At 39.4% G+C, this 22,165-nt stretch overlaps 1 protein-coding gene across 3 annotated transcripts in view; it reads right to left on the bottom strand.

The window, feature by feature from the left end:
• LOC126334585 (telomerase Cajal body protein 1-like) overlaps nt 1-22,165 on the bottom strand; it is a 109,552-nt gene that overhangs the window by 6,759 nt on the left and 80,628 nt on the right. For all 3 annotated transcript variants that reach the window (XM_049996974.1, XM_049996972.1, XM_049996973.1), the window contains 2 exons: nt 1,584-1,826; nt 1,088-1,211 (listed from right to left, as the gene is read on the bottom strand). In XM_049996974.1, the coding sequence (XP_049852931.1) occupies nt 1,088-1,211; nt 1,584-1,826 (367 nt within the window). The remainder of the gene's footprint in view (nt 1-1,087; nt 1,212-1,583; nt 1,827-22,165) is intronic.

The following is a 22,165-nucleotide window of genomic DNA, read 5'->3' as shown; positions in this document are numbered from 1 at the left end:
TAAAAAAGGAATTTGTGGAGAGAATAGGAATTTGTAGCACAAACTCGACTAAAAGAAGGGATGAGTTAGTAGGACACCTACTGAGGCATCAAGGGATCACCAATTTAGTACTGGAAGAAAGTGTGGAGGGTAAAAATCATAGAGGAAGGCCAAGAGATGAATACATTAAGCAGATTAGAAGGACGTAGGTTCCAGCAGCTACTCGGAGAAGAAGAGGCTTGCACAGGATAGAGTAGCATGGAGAGCTGCATCAAATCAGTCTTTGGACTGACAACCACAACAACACAACATTGTTAAGGATGTTATTGTGTTACAAACAAAGTGGAAATTATTATGGAACTCACTCACTTGTTACAGTATTGCTGTCAAGTCATTATTCAGTAAGATTAAACGTACAGAAGCACTGCAATTGGCACACACAAAGAAACTAAGCACAGTGGCTTCAGTTCAAAGAAGTAGTCAAAAGCTTAGTATGATTTTTCATGTTTCTGGATGCTCTGTTACTGCCACAACAAATTGTAATAAAAGCATATTTCAACACATACACAGAGCAAATAGCAGACTAGAGGATAGTAAACTGAACAATGTTACGCTCACTAGCAGATCTACAAACTAATGGTGTAGGGAAAGACAATCTACTGATGCACAAAGAAATAATGTAAACAATGAGCAGTAGGTACACATACAGATAAACACAACAGAGTGTCTTTACAACACATGTGCATGTAATTTTCTAAGCTGCACCCAAGATTTGCAGTTTCTGTTATGAAGGAATTCATTAAAATTCCACTGTTGCAAATTGTAACTTGTAGGCCTACCTGATTTCAAGCTAATGCTGTCAGATATTACCTAGATACAACAAGAAAAAGAACCATGAGTCACTCACTATTGGTAGTTTACTGCTGCAATATTTGTTTTGTATCTAAAGATGATATTTGCACCAGTTTGGAAACAGTTACAAAATAAAAAGTACTATGAGTGACCCATAGAGTATTTTTTATTGTTATTGTTAAACTCACAGCACAAGACATACTTCCTAATAATTCAGTCTCTTTCTTTATCTCTAAAATGAAAGACAGAATATTACCTTAAACCATTAACACAGTCATTGTGTGCCACAAAGGTCTTTAGAGGATGTAGTACAGGATCGCCAAGAGAGGTGTCTGGTGGTCGCTGAATATCCCAAATTTTTACAATACCGTTAGTGCCACCTATAAATGTAATAATCTGAAGTTACATATTTCAACTTTATTGTATATACACTCTGTTTTGAAATTTGGAAACTATTCAAATGGTTTCAGAAGATATTATGAAGCATGAGGAACTGATCAAGAGTTGTTTAAAAGAACATAAAAAATCACCCATTTAAAATTTCATGAGTGGAAGAAAATAATTTAAAAAGATGGAATGTGATGTAATGCTGACTAAGAAAAATAGGAAAAAAATTTAGTGCCAAATTTCTTCACAAGTTACCTATGCTCATATAAATACAGACCAAGACACTATTAGAAATTACCACGTATGGATTGAGAAAATTAACATGTTGTTTTCATAAACAAGAATTTTATAGAGCAATTACTTACCTGACATGACATAACATCCATTAGGGCTGATGTCAAAGTATATTCTTTGATTTGTTGTAACTTCTCGCTGGAGAACAAAGAGAACAGTACCAGGATTTCGTAAATCCCAGCAAATTATTTCTGAATCTTTGCGACCACCACTTAGAAGTTTCGTGCCATCTGGTGAGAAGGCAATGTGTGTTACACCACCTTTCTGCCCTTTCAAAAAACAAAGTAACTGTCCATCTGGTTCAGAATACAGACCTGAAACAAAGATAGTTTTCAGTATTGTTCCCCATTTTCTCTATTTTAAAAATATAAACTTTTAGTGATATTTATGCAGTAAACATAAGAAATCTATCAAAATCATTATCCTTTGTTGGGAGGTGTAACTTTGTACAGCAGAGTTATCATAATATACACAAACACAAACAAAAATTTTAAAATATGAAAATCTTAATTTTGTAGTTATTTATTTATTTTTAAGTCATCAGCCTTTTGATTACTTTAATGCTGTTCCATGCTCAATTTCTTTTTAACTTGTGTTTAGTATTTTATTTTGCTATTGCACCCAACCTTATCTATAATCTGTTCAGCATAGTCTAATTTTTGTTTACCTCTACAATTGCACCCCCCTCAATCTCTTCTAGCACCAATTTTACCATACTTCAACAGCTGAACCACTAAGCTCTCTCTCCTTCTGGTACGAATTCTCAATAGTGTTAAACCATCATTATTATTTTTAATACCTCTTCATTTCATTTCATACTTTGTGTGACCATCTAATTTTTAACATTCTGCTACAGAACTGCATTTCAATTGCCTCCAGTTCCTTCTGGTCCATGTTTCTCATGCCCATGTTTTGCTTCAAGACAACAACATGTTTCAGACAGACACTTTCAAACATTTCTTCCTCAGCTTGATATTAATATTTCATGCCAGGAACACAAAAAACTCTTCTTCACCTAGACCAATCAAATGCTGATATTTTCCTTGGTTCATTTATTTATTTATTTCATGTTCTGTAGATCCAGTTAGTGAGTCAATCACAAAGATACGGAACGCGTCAAATTGTACAGGTTTCAATTTAAACTTACAATAAATATAAGGGCAATTCAATGCCAAATTGTACATACTTTAAGTAAGACATACTATAAATACAGGAATAGATACAACTTCAGCTAAATAACATAACAACCATTTAACAGAAAAAGGAGTTTCAAATAAAGGTTAAAAATAAGAGCACAAAGTTAAATCAGATATTAGGCCTACAAGATTAAATACAGGTACAGCCAATCTGTTGTTACAAAAAGTGTGATAATGCTCAAATGCTCTATGAAATCACTTTAACTAGTTCTAGACGCTATAAATATTCATCCACAGTATAAAAAGATTTCTCCGTCAACTAATCTTTGAGAACTTGTTTAAACTTTGGCAGTTCTGTATTAACCCATTTGATATGTAGTGGGAGAGCATTGAACAGCTTAATGCTGGAGTAGTAAACTCCTTTTTGTACCAGAGTGAGATGTTTCATTTCGAAATGTAGATTGTTTTTGTTTCTGGTGTTATAGCCATGGAATTTATTGTTGTCTTGGTAGATAGAATAATTTTTGCACACGGAGGTAGCAAGGAAAAAATATACTGTGAGGCAGTTGTTAGGATACCTATCTTTCGAAACAAGTGCCTGCAAGAGTGTCTTTGATGGACACTACACATTATTCTATTGCTTTTTTTTTTGAACGGCGAAAACTTTCTTTGCAAGTAGTTGGTTCCCCCAGAATATGATAGCATATGACATCAATGAGTGGAAGTAGCCAAAGTAGGCAACCTTAATGGTGTCAACTTCAGCCACCAAAGAAATTACCCATAATGCAAATGGCGCCGAGCTAAGTTTTTTTACATAGATGAAGAATGTGAACTGACCAATTACATTTGCTGTCTATATAAGCACCCAGGAATTTTGTATCTTCAACTTTCTGTATTGGTTGATCTCTACGTTTTATGTTAATTTCATCGAGATTACTTTGTCATGTATGGAACCTCATATAATGAGTTTTATATTCATTGAGTGAGAGACCATTTGAGGAGAACCAATTTAACATGTCATTAAAAACAGTATTTGTAGTTTGTTCAAGATCATGATCTATCAAATCGTCAATTAGAATTGTGGTATCATCAGCGAACAGGGTAAATTTTCTGTTTGTCTCTGAACAAAGAGGAAGATGATTAATGAAGATGAGGAAAAGCAGTGGGCCCAAAATGGAGCCTTGAGGCACACCACATGTTATCATGCCCCATTCAGACGAGGCAGGTTCTCCAGAAGAGCCATTTAGCAATACAGTCTGCTTCCAATCCTTTAGATATGATTGTAGCCATAAGCCAACAGTACCACCTAAACCACTGTATTCTGTCTTTTTGAAAAGAATTTGGTTGTTTACACAGTCAAAGGCTTTCGTAAGATCACAAAAAATACCCAAAGGAGACATTTTTTTGTTAATGGCTTCCAAACCTTGGTTGCTGAAGGAGAATATTGCCTGTTTAGTACAAAGACCAGCATGAAAAATAAACTGATTTTTGCTTAAGATACTGTGGAAATTGAGATTGTCTACAATCCTCCTGTGCACGAGTTTTTCAAGATTTTTCGAGAAGCTAGCTAATACAGATATTGGGCGATTACATTGTTTTTATCACCTTTTTTTTAAAGAGAGGAATCACTACAGCCAATTTTAGTCCGTCAGGGACAATCCCTTCTTGTAGGGATGTATTGTATATGTTGCATAAAACGGGACAAACAAATTTATAACAGTGTTCCAGTATTTTACTAGGAATATTGTCCACACCAGCAGAATTTTTATTTTTTAATTATCTAATTACTCTTATGACTTCGCTTACAGTAAATGGAGGTAAAGATAAATGTGGGATTCTGTTGCTAATAGCTTTCTGTAGGAGGGACAATGATTCTCCTATATAACCATTACAGCCTGTCTTCTCTGCTGCTCTCAGAAAGTGGTTATTAAATACTTCTGCAACCAACTCAGGCTTCTTTATGATACTGTCCCCTGTTTTAATCTCTACCTGAGACATGTTCCCTGTTTTCCTGCCAGTTTCCCCCTTTATTACATTACATATAGTTTTAATTTTATTTTCTGAGCTTTCAATTTCTGATTTTACGCACATACTTTTAGATTTATTTATACCCTTCTTGAGAACGCTACAGTAAAGTTTGTAGTGTTGCCATTTCTTTGGATCATTACAAGTCCTGAGAGAACTGTATAACATTCTCTTTGTTCTACAAGATGTTATTATCCCTGTAGTGATCCGAGACTTCTTAGCATTAACTATATGACTATTTCTAACTACTTTTATGGGAAAGATAGACTCAAAGGCATGAATTCATTTAAAAATGAATTGTACTTTTTGTTTACATCTGTTTCCCTATAGACTGAGCTCAATCTATCTCTTTGAGGCTGTCATATAATTTTTTAAGGCCCTCTTCATTTATTATCCTAAAGGATTTCCAAGAACGCTCGGAACTGTTGCACACACTGATATAATTGAGCCTAAGAAATTGACCATCACAATCAGAAAGGCAAGGATTGGATGTACAGTGATTTCATTGCATTTAGACTTATCTATAAATACACTCCTGGAAATGGAAAAAAGAACACATTGACACCGGTGTGTCAGACCCACCATACTTGCTCCGGACACTGCGAGAGGGCTGTACAAGCAATGATCACACGCATGGCACAGCGGACACACCAGGAACCGCGGAGTTGGCCGTCGAATGGCGCTAGCTGCACAGCATTTGTGCACCGCCGCCGTCAGTGTCAGCCAGTTTGCCGTGGCATACGGAGCTCCATCGCAGTCTTTAACACTGGAAGCATGCCGCGACAGTGTGGACGTGAACCGTATGTGCAGTTGACGGACTTTGAGCGAGAGCGTATAGTGGGCATGCGGGAGGCCGGGTGGACGTACCGCTGAATTGCTCAACACGTGGGGTGTGAGGTCTCCACAGTACATCGATGTTGTCGCCAGTGGTCGGCGGAAGGTGCACGTGCCCGTCGACCTGGGACAGGACCGCAGCGACTCACGGATGCACGCCAAGACCGTAGGATCCTACGCAGTGCCGTAGGGGACCGCACCGCCACTTCCCAGCAAATTAGGGACACTGTTGCTCCTGGGGTATTGGCGAGGACCATTCGCAACCGTCTCCATGAAGCTGGGCTACGGTCCCGCACACCGTTAGGCCGTCTTCCGCTCACGCCCCAACATCGTGCAACCCACCTCCAGTGGTGTCGCGACAGGCGTGAATGGAGGGACGAATGGAGATGTGTCGTCTTCAGCGATGAGAGTCGCTTCTGCCTTGGTGCCAATGATGGTCGTATGCGTGTTTGGCACCGTGCAGGTGAGCGCCACAATCAGGACTGCATACGACCGAGGCACACAGGGCCAACACCCGGCATCATGGTGTGGGGAGCGATCTCCTACACTGGCCGTACACCTCTGGTGATCGTCGAGGGGACACTGAATAGTGCACGGTACATCCGAACCGTCATCGAACCCATCATTCTACCATTCCTAGACCGGCAAGGGAACTTGCTCTTCCAACAGGACAATGCACGTCTGCATGTATCCCGTGCCACCCAACGTGCTCTAGAAGGTGTAAGTCAACTACCCTGGCCAGCAAGATCTCTGGATCTGTCCCCCATTGAGCATGTTTGGGACTGGATGAAGTGTCGTCTCAAGCGGTCTGCACATCCAGTACGAACGCTGGTCCAACTGAGGCGCCAGGTGAAAATGGCATGGCAAGCTGTTCTACAGGACTACATCCAGCATCTCTACGATCGTCTCCATGGGAGAATAGCAGCCTGCATTGCTGCGAAAGGTGGATATACATTGTACTAGTGCCGACACTGTGCATGCTCTGTTGCCTGTGTCTACGTGCCTGTGGTTCTGTCAGTGTGATCATGTGATGTATCTGACCCCAGGAATGTGTCAATAAAGTTTCCCCTTCCTGGGACAATGAATTCACGGTGTTCTTATTTCAATTTCCAGGAGTGTATATTATATATCAGACTTTTACTGTTAACAGTAACCCTAGTTGGGAAATCTACCACTGCTATCAGATTATAAGACTCCATTAAATATACTAAATCAATTTTACTATTGCTCTCATTTACGAAATCAACATTAAAGTCACCAGTAATTATCAAGTTCTTGGACTTTGAGTACAGTTTGGATACTAAAGAATCTAAGTGCTTAAGAAATACATTCAAATTCCCTGAGGGAGATCTATAGAGTGCTGATCTATACGATGCTAACACTACAGCCGTGAAGTCATTTACAGTAATCTCAACGCCACATACTCCAATTAGGTGCTCTATACAATGGCTCTTTAAATCTAATGCATTGTAAGATAAGTTGTTTTTTTACATAAATTACCACTCCACCTTTTTCCATGATGGTTCTAAAGTAATGTGCTGCCTGGCAGTAATCACTTAGCTGCAACCTTTCAATATCTTTCACATGATGTTCACTAAAACATAATACATCAGTATCTTTTATTCCTTGTGGTTCCTCTAACAGAACAGTAATATCATTTACTTTATTACCAAGTCCTCTCACATTTTGGTGAAAAATTGTGATTGCATTGGAATGAGAGACAGGTGTGAACTTTTGCCTAAAAAATTATCTGAAGCTACAGAAGCAGTACGTTCATTACTAACAATTTCCTGAAATATTTGAGTTTGAAACTGAGTCTGACTTGATGGCTGGAGACATTTAAGTGCGATTGGTTCCAACTCTGGGGTACATTTGTGGACTTCTTCCGATATTTTTGTTTTTAAAACGGTGCTTAATGCTTTTTTTCCTGATCTGTTCAGGTGCATACCATGCCTTGTAAATAATTCTCCTCCAAAGCTGCTTATATCTACAACACAAGTATTGTTAAAATGCTTACACTACTTTGCTAACTTAGAGTTCGTTTGTGAGATTTACACAGAACTGTGGGATTAAGTCATGTCTCTTTGGAATGTTCACAACAAATACCTTAGAGTGATGAAGCAGATATTTTCTTCCTGAGCGACTATATGACATCATTCCCTTCGTTGCAGGCAACGTTGTTTGACCCACCTATTCAGATCACACACTCGTTTTTTACTTTTTCAGGATCATACCCCACTACAACTTCTTGAAGTTTAGCACCTGGTTTCACGATTCCACAAACATTGGCAGCATTAAAACTGTTTTTCACTATATCAGCAATGCCTCTACCATGACTATCAGCGAAAATCTGAAGACGATTTGTTGATGTCTTACTCACAGCAGACTGGATCACGCCACTGCCACTTTCATTGCTGTTAACTGAACGCTGTGGCTTTGAAAGATCAAACGTAACCATTTTCTGGCAGTTTACCGGTACACTCTCCTTACAATTGTTTTCACTTTCTGTGCAACTATTACTAGTACAAAGTACATCAAAATTGTTTACATTCTTGCACCTCGAAACATTTGTTGTAAATGACGTTTCAGCACAGAATGTTTGACGCTTGTTGTGTACTACCTTCCATTTCGATGATTTATCAACGTCGTTTTGCAGCAATGTATCCATGTTCTGGCAAAAGCTTTTGTCCTTCTGTCTGTCTTTCAGCAATGGATACATGTTTCGCTTCTACTTCAGTTCCATATTTTCGGACTTCAGGCTGTCGATGTCTACTCTTAGACTGCTGATTACACATTGTAAACTAGCAATACGTTCACTATACTTTAAGAATTCACTTTTGCTCTTTACACAAGGATTTTTAACACCTTCACTGTAACTTATTTTTGGAGTAAAATCGCAGATATCTACACACACCGCCATCCTGTACACTCCAATTTTCTAAAAAGTTACTATTCCTGTATGTGCTACTCTTCATCAGCTTTGTCTAAGCTTTGTCTAGCCTTAGCTCACCTTCAGCACCACGTATGCAGTCCTCCCCAGAGTAAATTATTGCTTACTTTTAGTCAGCTTACTATTAGTCATAAAAGTTGTGTCATCTGGGGAGCTTAGCATCAGTACTTGTTCCTCATTTATTCCTCTTTTGAAATTTCCATTCAAACTCCTCACTGTTTATCTATCTATCTATCTTCTGCCCACACACATATAAACTGAAATACCCTCTCATTGTTCTCACTGCACATTCGGGTTAACCTCGAAAACTATTGTAGGGATTTTGATGCAGTATTCTCTAATAAACAGACTGATTTATGAGCACAGTTTGTGTGCATAATTTAGAAATATTTTATGCAAATTGCCTGAACTCTGATGAGTTAAATTCCTCAGCCACTGTGAGCATTATACCACTGCCATCTAGCAATACACGGCAGATCTCCTTGGAATCACAATAGCTTGCATAGTGCTCCATACCAATGTTACATAGCAGAGGGTGCTTCATACCAATGTTATATGGTAGACAGCACTTTGTACCAATGTTACATGGTACAGAATGCTTTGTACCAATGTTACATAGTGAAGAACATCATGGATTGCCACCTGAGTTCAGGAAGCATCTCCATAATACTCCCATGTTGCAAACCTAACAATAACAAATCTACCAGTCCGACTCTTGAATTGCTTCAGCATCTTCCTTCCTTTAATCTGACCTGGTGTGGGTCCCAAACACTTGAACAGTACTCAATATTGAGTTGCACCAGTGTCCTATATATGGGGTCTCCTTTACAAATGAACTACACTTGCCCAAAACTCTCCCAATAAACCAAAGTCAACCATTTGCCTACCCTACGACAAGCCTTATATGTTCACTCCATTTCACACTGCTAAAATTTTCTTCAGGGACCTCAAGGGTGAAGGGATCCTGGGGAAGGGGGTTTTCCTGTCTTTGGGGCTATCTTCTTTCTCTTCTTCGATCTTAGCAATCATTTCTACTTTTTCCTTTCTTACTTGTCATTTGAGTACCTGTCTATCTTTCCCTTTTACATATTCATATACTTATAACACTGAAGTCCTTATTTTCCGTGGCTTTCTTATAAGTAGCAGACCACATACACATGTTTCCCAACGGCAGTTGTATTTTTCAACAAGATAATGCACCATGTCACAAGGCCAGGCGTGTGATTGAGTGGTTCAACAAACATAGTGGTGACTTCCAATTGATGTGCTGGCCCCTCAACTCACCAGATCTGAACCTCATCAAACACATCTGGGATATGGTGGAACATGGCAGCAGATCTCATTGGCTCGCTCCCCAGAATGTACAGGAATTCGTTGACTTGTGTGTGCAGATGTGGTGCCAACATCCTCCAGTGACCTACCAAGGCCTCAATGCTTCCTTGCCACAAAGTGTCGCCACTGTTATACATGCCAAAGGTGGACATACCGGCTATTAGGTAGGTGGTCATAATGCTCTGGTTCATCAGAGCATATGACAGATAATTTGAATCAGAATAACTATTTCAAGCTGCTGGAAAACCAAACTTTAGCATTAGCCCATAAGCTTAATAAGGATGGTAAATGTAATGGCTCTGTCTAGCTGGTTGATAATTCTCAGTCCATTGGTTAAAACTGTGGCTATATGACAAGAGGAACATTCAGGAACAGCTGGTCAGGGCTTAAAGTTTCCAGATTTGCATGGCACTGAAAATCTCTGAGATCAATAGAAACTTTATGTCACACAATATTGACTGATTTATGCATATTGTTGAGACAGGTGCAGTTCTGTTACGTGTCATTAGGGCGGGGAGGTGCTTAACATATTGTCTCATGACCTTATATTCCTAGCATACAATTAGTGTCATATCATGGAAAATACATGTCACATATACCAATCTTCTGATGACATAAACTACAAACAGTACCACCATGGTCGTTTTAGGTTTTGCCAATTATTTACATTTTTAACAGCCAACTCACTGGTTTCACCTGAGGTTAGAATTTTATAAAATGATAATTCTGTTAGGCATTTGCTCTAGTTCCCAGTAGGAGATTCAGCATACGGTGTATTAAGTTGTGTATGTTGAATACTGTGAATGGTACACATCTCAATGTCAGTATAGCAAAAATGCCAAACAATTTGAACCATCTCGTTTTCATATATGTGGTGATTATTGCACATGTCACACTGCAATATTGCACATTGCCCCCTTGTTAACTCACCAGCAGAATTGGTCCAAATAGAAGTGCTACTGCCTTCCCTATTAGTGCTAAGTACAACACAATGTTTTCTGACATCACATTGTTTTGAAACAAAATAAGTGTTCTAACCCAAGAACACTGTAATTTATTGCTCAAACACCATACACACAGAAGCAAGCTACAATACAATTAGTAGTACACAAGTGGCTGGCAGAGCTTTGCGCTCCAGCCTACATAGCCATCAGTCCCAACAGGGAGCGCAGCCAGCATGTTGCACAAGCAGCTGCTGCCACATCAGCAGACCAGGTGACCTCTAGTAGTCAAAGCAAACTTCACGCACGAACTACGAAGCAGCGCACACACAAAATTGGTACTTACACCACTCCTCTTCCTTCGCGAAGAAGTGTGAGCTGATTGACACAGGTTGTTGAGTCATGTGAAGCACTGCCACTGGTGCTTAGGGTTGGAAGTGGTACAAGCACAGATAGGTGCAGCACCTGCCGCCTTGTGACAAAAGTAGGCCATGTGACGTTGGCGCAGCTTTCATTTCCATGTCTGAGTGTCTGAGTTCAACCCCAGGCAAGGAGGTGGTGGCAAAGGCACGCTGAAACAGGCAGTGCCAGCTGTGAGGGAGCAGCAATGGCAGAGGCATTGTCTGCGATGATGTGGGAGCCGGGGTCCCGCCACGGCCACAGGCAGCTGAAGGCTGAAGATTGTTGTGAAAACATCAGCAGCCAAGGTAGAAAAGGCTATGGCACCGGCAGCAATGTGCGAGTCAGTTGGGCAGATGGAGGATGCGGGAGTGACAGAAGTGTACCCAGTGTGCAGCTGCCCATGCCAGGTCGTAGCTGTTCAATGTTTGTGGCACCTTCCCCTCAAGCAGGTGAACGACGCAGAGGCATCAGTCACGGTTACTCTCAATTACTGCCGGCACCCATTTTAGCCAGCAGCCAAACAGTTGTGCCAGGCTGGAAGCGTTGCAACACTGTGCCATTGGATGGCCTGGAATCACCGAAAACATAAGAGCTGTAAAAGAGTCCAGGGGTGACGACCATGCAACAACTCTGCTGGACTCTTATCACCAATAGGGGTGAGCATCCAAGAATTGAGGAACTGATCAAGAGCAACTTCTGGTGACACATCCAAAACGTATTTTGTCATCTGAGTCTTAAGTGCTCACACTAGTCATTCAATTAAGGGTGGAAAGGAGCGACTGTGACATGTCAAACACCAGTTTTGTTACAAAAATCTTCAAATGACTGAGATATGAACTGGGGGTCACTGCATGTAACTAACATATATTGAAGACACACTGCAAAAATTTTTGTCAAAGCTAAAGTTGTTGCCACTGCATAAACAGACAGACAATGCACCACATAGGGAAACAGAATAAGCATCGATTACGAGTCAGTACAAATTCAAAAAAGGTCACACCCGCAAAATGTACATGTATTTGATTCGTTCCCAATGCTGCTGTGGATCCAGCCATGGTGACAATGAAACATGGGGAGCTGCCTGTTGTGTGGCACACTGTGGACAGGATGCAACAACTCGCACTATTTCACTACCAATGCCTGGACAAAAAACATGTCTGATTGCTAACACTTTTGTATGTGACCCCCACCTAATGATCTACATGTAATAAATGCATAACCTGGTGCTAAAGGGCATACAGGACTACAACCCTGAGAGCAGTGTCCTCTGTAGACAGCAGCAGCACTCCATCCCAAACAGAAAGACGAATTTGTAACACAAAGTAATTTCGCAAAGGATCAGATGCAAGGTCTAGAGTTTTGTCTGGCCAGCGATGTTGCACAAATGAAACAACAGTGTGGTTATAAATCCCATTCCTTGAATGAGAAGTATCACATCCTTATGTACAATTGTTAGAGAAAAGTTGTTCATGGCAGAGAGTAATCGATAAGTGGTTAGCACCCCACTGTTGGGAACTGTTTTAAATTATAGGTATGGATACCAGAGCTAACAATCCAGTGACTGTATAGAAGTAGGTAGCAGTCAGATGATATTATCTGCTGAGGTAGAGATTAGAGGTCCATGGAGCAGGTGGTGTGGAAGAAAGACCTATATGAAATCTAAGAACACAAAATGTCAAAATTAATAAATGTACTGTAATTGTTAACTATCAAGTTCAATATCAGATTTATTATGTACATAGCACAGAGAGGCAGTATGCAGGTTGGTAGCGGTCCTCATTTATCATGTATTGAGTTGTAATTTTGAAAATAATATGTTGTTGTTGTTGTTGTGGTCTTCAGTCCTGATACTAGTTTGATGCAGCTCTCCATGCTACTCTATCCTGTGCAAGCTATTTCATCTCCCAGTACCTACTGCAACCTACATCATTCTGAATCTGCTTGGTGTATTCATCTCTTGGCCTCGCTCTACAATTTTTACCCTCCACGCTGCCCTCCAATACCAAATTGGAGATCCCTTGATGCCTCAGAACATGTCCTAAAAACCGATCCCTTCTTCTAATCAAGTTGTGCCACAATCTTCTCTTCTCCCCAATCCTATTCAATACCTCCTCATTAGTTATGTGATCTACCCATCTAATCTTCAGCATTCTTCTGTAGCACTACATTTTGAAAGCTTCTATTCTCTTCTTGCTGAACTACTTATCATCCATGTTTCACTTCCATACATGGCTACACTCCATACAAATACTTTCAGAAACTACTTCCTGACACTTAAATCTATACTCGATGTTAACAAATTTCTCTTCTTCAGATATGCTTTCCTTGCCATTGCCAGTGTACATTTTCTATCCTCTCTACTTCAACCATCATTAGTTATTTTGCTCCCCAAATAGCAAAACTCCTTTACTACTTTAAGTGTCTCATTTTCTAATCTAATACCCTCAACATCACCCGACTTAATTCGGCTACATTACAATATCCTCGTTTTGCTTTTGTTGATGTTCATGTTATATCCTCCCTTCAAGACAACATCCATCCCGTTAAACTCCTCTTCCAAGTCCTTTGCTGTCTCTGACAGAATTACAATGTCATCGGCGTACCTCAAAGTTTTAATTTCTTCACCATGGACTTTAATACCTACTCCGAATTTTTCATTTGTTTCCTTCACTGCTTGCTCAATATACAGATTGAATAACACCGGGGAGAGGCTACAACCCTGTCTCACTCCCTTCCCAACCACTGCTTCCCTTTCACACCCCTTGACTCTCATAACTGCCATCTGGTTTCTGTACAAACTGTAAATAGCCTTTCGCTCCCTGTATTTTACCCCTCCCACCTTTAGAATTTGAAAGAGAGTATTCCAGTCAACATTGTCAAAAGCTTTCTCTAAGTCTACAAATGCTAGAAATGTAGGTTTGCCTTTTCTTAATCTAGCTCGTAAGGTACGTCGTTAGGTCAGTATTGCCTCACGTGTTCCAATATTTCTACAGAATCCAAACTGATTTCCCCCTAGGTCGGCTACTACTAGTTTTCCCATTTGTCTGTGAAGAATTCGCATTAGTATTTTGCAGCTGTGACTTATTAAACTGATAGTTCAGTAATTTTCACATCTGACAACACCTGCTTTCTTTGGGATTGGAATTATTATATTGTTCTTGAAGTCTGAGGGAATTTAGCCTGTCTCATACATCTTACTCACCAGATGGTAGAGTTTTGTCAGGACTGGCTCTCCCAAGGCTGTTAGTAGTTCCAATGGAATGTTGTCTACTCCGGGGGCCTTGTTTTGACTCAGGTCTTTCAGTGCTCTGTCAAACTCTTCACGCAGTATCGTATCTCCCATTTCATCTTCATCTACATCCTCTTCCATTTCCATAATATTGTCCTCAAGTACGTCGCTCTGGTGTATACCCTCTATATACTCCTTCCACCTTTCTGCTTTCCCTTCTTTGCTTAGAACTGGGTTTCCATTCGAGCTCTTGATGTTCATACAAGTGGTTCTCTTTTCTCCAAAGGTGTCTTTAATTTTCCTGTAGGCAGTATCTATCTTACCCCTAGTGAGATAAGCCTCTACATCCTTACATTTATCTTCCAGCCATCCCTGCTTAGCCATTTTGTACTTCCTGTCGATCTCATTTTTGAGATGTTTGTATTCCTTTTTGCCTGCTTCATTTACTGCATTTTTATATTTTCTCCTTTCATCAATTAAATTCAATATTTCTTCTGGTACCCAAGGATTTCTACTAGCCCTCGTCTTTTTACCTACTTGATTCTCTGCTGCCTTCATTACTTTATCCCTCAAAGCTACCCAGTCTTCTTCCACTGTATTTCTTTCCCCCATTCCTGTCAATTGTTCTCTTACGCTCTTCCTGAAACTCTGTACAACCTCTGGCTTAGTCAGTTTATCCAGGTCCTATCTCCCTAAATTCCCACCTTTTTGCAGTTTCTTCAGTTTTAATCTACAGTTCATAACCAATAGATTGTGGTCAGAGTCCACATCTGCCCCTGGAAATATCTTACAATTTAAAACCAGGTTCCTAAATCTCTGTCTTACCATTATATAATCTATCTGAAATCTGTCAGTATCTCCAGGCTTCTTCCATGTATACGATCTTCTTTTATGATTCTTGAACCAAGTGTTAGCTATGATTAAGTTGTGGTCTGTGCAAAATTCTACCAGGCGGCTTCCTCTTTCATTTCTTAGCCCCAAGCCATATTCACCTAATAATATAATAAAGTGAATTGAACCTCACTTCTTATTTATGTGGTGGAGCGAATGAGAACAAGAATTATCAGTAGCTTTATCTACAGCCTGTAAGGAGGCAAAGTCTGAGCCAAGTTGAAGGAAGAAGATACACAGATTCAGGGCAAAAAGTAGCTGGACCTTAATTAATAATACTTCATGGCAACCGAATATTCAGTAAGTAACATTCATTGTATATAAAAGGAGTGTTCATATGGCAACTTATTTAAGCGTTTGGTGCATGAAGTATAACAAACCACCACACAGCCAAAGCCAACCTGAAACATTCATGTGGTGGCCTCAGCAGCTAAAAGACAGATAAAGTGTAACGAAAAAGCCAAATCTCAAGAAAATTTCGTAAGAAAGCACCAGGGAGAAAATGCATTTCCAAGGGCAATGGAATAAAACAATAAAATGTTCTGTACGGTACAAAAATGAAACTGAATCAGAAGCAAATAACAAAATTGAGTGAAAAAGGAAGAAGAGCTTTGTTGGGGAGACACAAACGAGTATTTCCCCAATGACAGTAGGTAATCCAGCAGTCATCAAAAGATTGAAGCGCAGACACAGTCATCAGCCTATTGCAGCCTACACTCAGTTCGTTGGCAGCACACAGCCATCTGCAGACTGCAGCTAAAAGACAGATAAAGTGTAACGAAAAAGCCAAATCTCAATAAAATTTTGTAAGAAAGCACTAGGGAGAAAATGCATTTCCAAGGGCAATGGAATAAAACAATAAAATGTTCTGTACGGTACAAAAATGAAACTGAATCAGAAGCAAATAACAAAATTGAGTGAAAAAGGAAGAAGAGCTTTGTTGGGGAGACACAAACCAGTATTTCCCCAATGACAGTAGGTAATCCAGCAGTCATCAAAAGATTGAAGCGCAGACACAGTCATCAGCATATTGCAGCCTACACTCAGTTCGTTGGCAGGACACAGCCATCTGCAGATTGCAGACCACAAGCAGTACATCGGCAGCATGCAGCCGTGAGCAATTAGCAGTCAATGCACACAATACACAGTTAATGGTGAGAAATTTAAAAAAGTTGTATGTGTTGTGAGTAATACAATAAGACAAGTGTAGGATACAATTAATTTTAAAATTAAAAACATCAATACAGATGATAATCTTGTTGAAATGAGAAATAAAATATCCGTTTATGCCTGTCATCACAAGACAGATGACCATGCCAGGAGAAATAAATTTAGATATAATATTGGAAAAATTGGATTGAATAACTAAGCAGATACAAACACTTAATGAGGAAAATAATAAGAAGAAACGAATCAATTTAAAGCTATTAATAATAAAATACAGTCAACCAAGTTATAGGTACTTAACAGTAATGACAGATTTGCTCGATTTTATCGGAAACTTGAGCACTTGGAGGAGCGTTTCACGAATGCAGAAGATCATAAATTAAATGTTTTTAAAAATAAAATTCATACTGAAATGCTTCAACAATGCGACCTGGTACATAACCATATTCGAGAACGTATTAGGGAAATTCATACTGATGAAGAAAGTTTGCGAGAATTTGCAGTAAAGGAGTGTCAACCTTGTAAAGGATCCGATCTCAGACGCACAAAATCATGATAAACATTTAGCCCAAAGGAGTGAGAACGGAGATGCCGTTTCTTCACATGATTATTTTACAGTTTTGGGAGAAAACATACAGGCCTTAGTAGAACAAAATTTTCAAGAAAATCACAAAAAAAAGTAGGTGTTGACAGATGTGAAAATTACCGAACTATCAGTTTAATAAGCCACAGCTGCAAAATAGTAATGCGAATTATGTATAGACGAATGGAAAAACTGGTAGAAGTCAACCTCGGGGAAGATCAGTTTGGATTCCGTAGAAATGTTGGAACACGTGAGGCAATACTGACCTTACGACTTATCTTAGAAGAAAGATTAAGGAAAGGCAAACCTACGTTTCTAGCATTTGTAGCCTTAGAGAAAGCTTTCGACAATGTTGACTGGAATACTCTCTTTCAAATTCTAAAGGTGGCAGGGGTAAAATACAGGGAGCGAAAGTCTATTTACAATTTGTACAGAAACCAGATGGCAGTTATAAGAGTCGAGGGGCATGAAAGGGAAGCAGTGGTTGGGAAGGGAGTGAGACAGGGCTGTAGCCTCTCCCCACTGTTATTCAATCTGTATATTGAGCAAGCAGTAAAGGAAACAAAAGTAAAATTTGGAGTAGGTATTAAAATCCAGGTAGAAGAAATAAAAACTTTGAGGTTCGCCGATGACATTGTAATTCTGTCAGAGACAGCAAAGGACTTGGAAGAGGAGTTGAACGGAATGGACAGTGTCTTGAAAGGAGGATATAAGATGAACATCAACAAAAGTAAAACGAGGATAATGGAATGTAGTCGAATTAAATCGGGTGATGCTGAGGGAATTAGATTAGGAAATGAGACACTTAAAGTAGTAAAGGAGTTTTGCTATTTGGGAAGCAAAATAACTGATGATGGTCAAAGTTAAGAGGATATAAAATGTAGACTGACCATGGCAAGGAAAGCATTTATGAAGAAGAGAAATTTGCTAACAACAAGTATAGATTTAAGTGTCAGGAAGTTGTTTCTGAAAGTATTTGTATGGAGTGTAGCCATGTATGGAAGTGAAACATAGACGATAAATAGTTTAGACAAGAAGAGAATAGAAGCTTTCGAAATGTGGTGCTACAGAAGAATGCTGAAGATTAAATGGGTAGTCACATAACTAATGAGGAGGTGTTGAATAGGATTGGGGAGAAGAGAAGATTGTGGCACAAATTGACTAGAAGAAGGGATCGGTTGGTAGGACATGTTCTGAGGCATCAAGGGATCACCAATTTAGTATTGTAGGGCAGCGTGGAAAGTAAAAATCGTAGAGGGAGACCAAGAGATGAATACACCAAGCAGATTCAGAAGGATGTAGGTTGCTGTAGGTACTGGGAGATGAAGAAGCTTGCACAGGATAGAGTAGCATGGAGAGCTGCATCAAACCAGTATCAGGACTAAAGACCACAACAACAACAAACAATGGGAAAACCTCATAGGGTACTGACAGACAATGGACCACAGTTTACCAGTCAAGCCTCTAAAGAGTTTTTAGCGTGGAAAAACATTAAACACATTGCTATTTCAAAATACCATCTGCAAAGTAACCTTTGTGAGTGGATAATGAAGGAAATTGCTTGACTTTGCAGAACTTTTTGTTCAAAGCAACATACAGGTTGGGTACATCTGATTCCAGAGTTTCAAAAGATTATTAATGAGCTGTCACATCTAATTACAGGCCTATCACAGATACAAATAATGGACAAACAGTTTACAGGAGAAACTTTATTAATATTCTTTACTCGGGCAAACCCGATACCTTACGAACAGAACAAACACAATGACAAGTAACAAAAAATACATAATAGGCAGCATGGATCTTCTAGTCCAATGGTACAATGATCAAGTGAGTACCACACTTTAATATTAGAGACCCAGTGTTAATCAATGATCCTTACATGAGGTCAGATAGTAACACAGACCAGTAATTTTTTTCCTATGTATGTTGGACAACACAGAGGAAGTTTCCCATCCAAAAGCGTTATTTCTAATAGAGGCAATTACGGGAAAAGAAAAAGGGCTATACAATGTAGAGATGGTAAAGAGATAAATGACACAGTATCTGACTGGAAACTCAGACAAGCATTGTTTTCTACTCTGAACAATGTGAATTATGTAATTTTTTTACCTTATATATTTAATGATTGTACTTTGGGTGGGTTTGAATTCATTTTATAGGAGAGAGATGAGATTTTCAGATACTACAGGTCACACGCACCCAGGTAACACCGTGCTATGGTTTAATCTCTACAGGCATTCTTGGCAGGGAGTGTGTACTGGGGTCAGGGGGTGGGAAGGGATTCTGTCTTTGGGGTCTATCTTCTTTCCTCCTTCAGGTGCATCACTCAGGTTCTATTTTTTCACTTTATTACTTCTCAACTTTGAGGACCAACTCTGAATTCCCTCTTTCAATATTCATATATGTGTATCGTTGAGACCCTATCCTGTTTTCCATGTCAATAGTGACATTCATCATGTTGCGATTATAAAGTTTACTTTAGTGAACTGGCCAAGGAACAAGCACAAACAGTGTACAATCATGCACATGATCTCCAGTAGAAGTAGGAAACATTATAGGAATTTTTATTTTTTTTTAATTTTATTTTTTATTTTTTTAGAAGTTAACTCTTGTCATTTTTCCGATGGGAAGAACAATGGGGCCAGGTATCAGAATAACCCAAAGATAAGAGTGACAAGGTAATGCAGAAGGAAAAGAGTTTTAGAGGAGAGTAGCAATAGGAGTAACATTCGCAGGAGAACTGTCCGGAGCAAATCAGGAGTACGCAGAATTCTGGGGGGGGGGGGGATGCAGACACAGAAAAAGAAAAACAAATGGAAGAGGTAATGGAGTACTCAAAATAATAGTAAAGAGCTATGAGATGCACTTTATAACAGTTTGTGGGTAAGTTACCCCAGAGAAAATAACTTATACCAGGCTCATATGGATGCAAGGGAGGGAAGACCACAACCACTTTGTAGGAGTTTATGGGTAAGTTGCCACAGAGAAGGGAATTTATACCAGATTCAGGTGAATCCAAGGAAAGGAGGACCCCAAACACATTATGGGAAGAAAATTATATCACCTTAGTGAGGGTATGAAGATAAGAGGAAAGAGTACTTAATCCCTGGAAGGGTTGTGTTAAGAAATGTTTACAAGTATTATTATTTGCACAAGGATAGAGTCCCTGGATAAGGGAACATTTCCTCCAAACTGATTAAATAAAATGATTAAAGTTAAGTAATTTCTGAGGACACAATATAACCTCATAGTGCTCTGATGTTTGATCCTAGAATTATAGATAATATTGACCTTCTCCAAGAAAGGAAGACATTTGTGTGATAAGATATAATGTAATGTGTGTTAATAGTAAAACCAAACCTAAAGAAAAATTTACCACAATGATAAACTTAAAGAATCACTGAAGGTGATAGTGAAGCTATCGTGTCTATTTATGCAACACTTGTATAATAATTAAAGTTGAATGTGTGGAAGTGGGTAGCGGTCAGACAACCCTATCTGCTGAGGTGGAAACTGGAGTTCAATTGAGCGGGCAGTGCAGAAAAAAGAGCTCCATGAAGTATAAGAACGTGAAATGTCAAAGATAATAATTGTATTGTAATTGTTAATTTTCATGTATGTAGCTCCCGCCTGGCCCAAAGAATCATGGGCCTTGCCGTTGGTGGGGAGGCTTGCGTGCTCCAGTGCCTCAGCGATACAGATACACATACCGTAGGTGCATCCACAACGGAGGGGTATCTGTTGAGAGGTCAGACAAACGTGTGGTTCCTGAAGAGGGGCAGCAACTTTTCAGTCTGGATAATTGACTGATCTAGCCTTGTAACATTAACTAAAACGGCCTTGCTGTGCTGGTTCTGTGAATGGCTAACAGCAAAGGGAAACTACAGCAGTAATTTTTCCCGAGGGCATGCAGCTTTACTGTATGGTTAAATCATGATGGCGTCCTCTCGAGTAAAATTTTCCACAGGTAAAATAATCCCCCATTCAGATCTCCAGGAGGGGACTACTCAGGACATTGTTATCAGGAGAAACAAAACTGGCATTCTAGAGATCAGAGCGTAGAATGTCAAATCTCTTAAACGGGCATGTAGGTTAGAAAATTTAAAAAGAAAAACAGATAGTGCGAAGTAGTGAAGTTTGGTGGCAGGAGGAAAAACACTTTTGGTGAATACAGGGTTATAGATACAAACTCAAATAGGGATAATGCAGGAGTAGGTTTAATAATAAATAAAAAAATAGGAGTGCAGGTAAGCTACTACAAACAGCATAGAAACGCATTATTGTAGCCAAGATAGACACAAAGCCCATGCCTACCACAGTAGTACAAGTTTATATGCCAACTAGCTCCGCAGATGATGAAGAGATTGAAGAAATGTGTGTGATGAGATAAAACAAATCATTCAGATAGTGAAGAGAGACAGAAATTTAATAGTCATAGAGGACTGGAATTCAATAGTACGTAAAGGAAGACAAGGAAAAGTAGTAGGTGAATATGGAATGGGGAAAAGGAATGAAAGAGGAAGCCAACTGGTAGAATTTTGCACCGAGCATAATTTAATCGCAGCTAACACTTGGTTTAAGAATCGTGAAAGAACATTGTATAGGTGGAAGAGACCTGGAAACAGTGTAAGGTTTCAGACAGATTATATAATGGTAAGACAGATATTCAGGGGCAGAAGTTGACCCTGACCACAATTTATTGGTTATGAACTATAGACTAAAACTGAAGAAACTGCAGGCAGGTAAGAATTTAAGGAGATGGGACCTGGATAAACAGAAAGAACCGAAGTTGTAGAGAGCTCCAGAGACAGCAATAGGGAATGACTGACAAGAACGCGAGAATGAAATACAGTAAAAGAAGAATAGGTAGCTTTGAAAGATGAAACAGTGAAAGCAGCAGAGGATCAAGTAGGGAAAAAGATGAGGGTCAGTACAAATCCTTGGGTAACAGAAGAGATACTTAATTTAACTGACAAAAGGAGAAAATATAAAAATGCAGTAAATGAAGCAGGCAAAAATGAATACAAACATTTCAAAAATGAGATCGACAGGAAGTGAAAAATGGCTAAGCAGTGATGGTTAGAGGACAAATGTAAGGCTGTAGAGGCATATATCACTAGGGGGTAAGATATAAGAAGGTGAACAGAATCTCACTTCTTA

This window comes from Schistocerca gregaria, chromosome 2, assembly GCF_023897955.1.
Source record: "Schistocerca gregaria isolate iqSchGreg1 chromosome 2, iqSchGreg1.2, whole genome shotgun sequence".
Taxonomy (NCBI): domain Eukaryota; kingdom Metazoa; phylum Arthropoda; class Insecta; order Orthoptera; family Acrididae; genus Schistocerca; species Schistocerca gregaria.
This window is presented reverse-complemented; position numbering and strand designations above follow the sequence as displayed.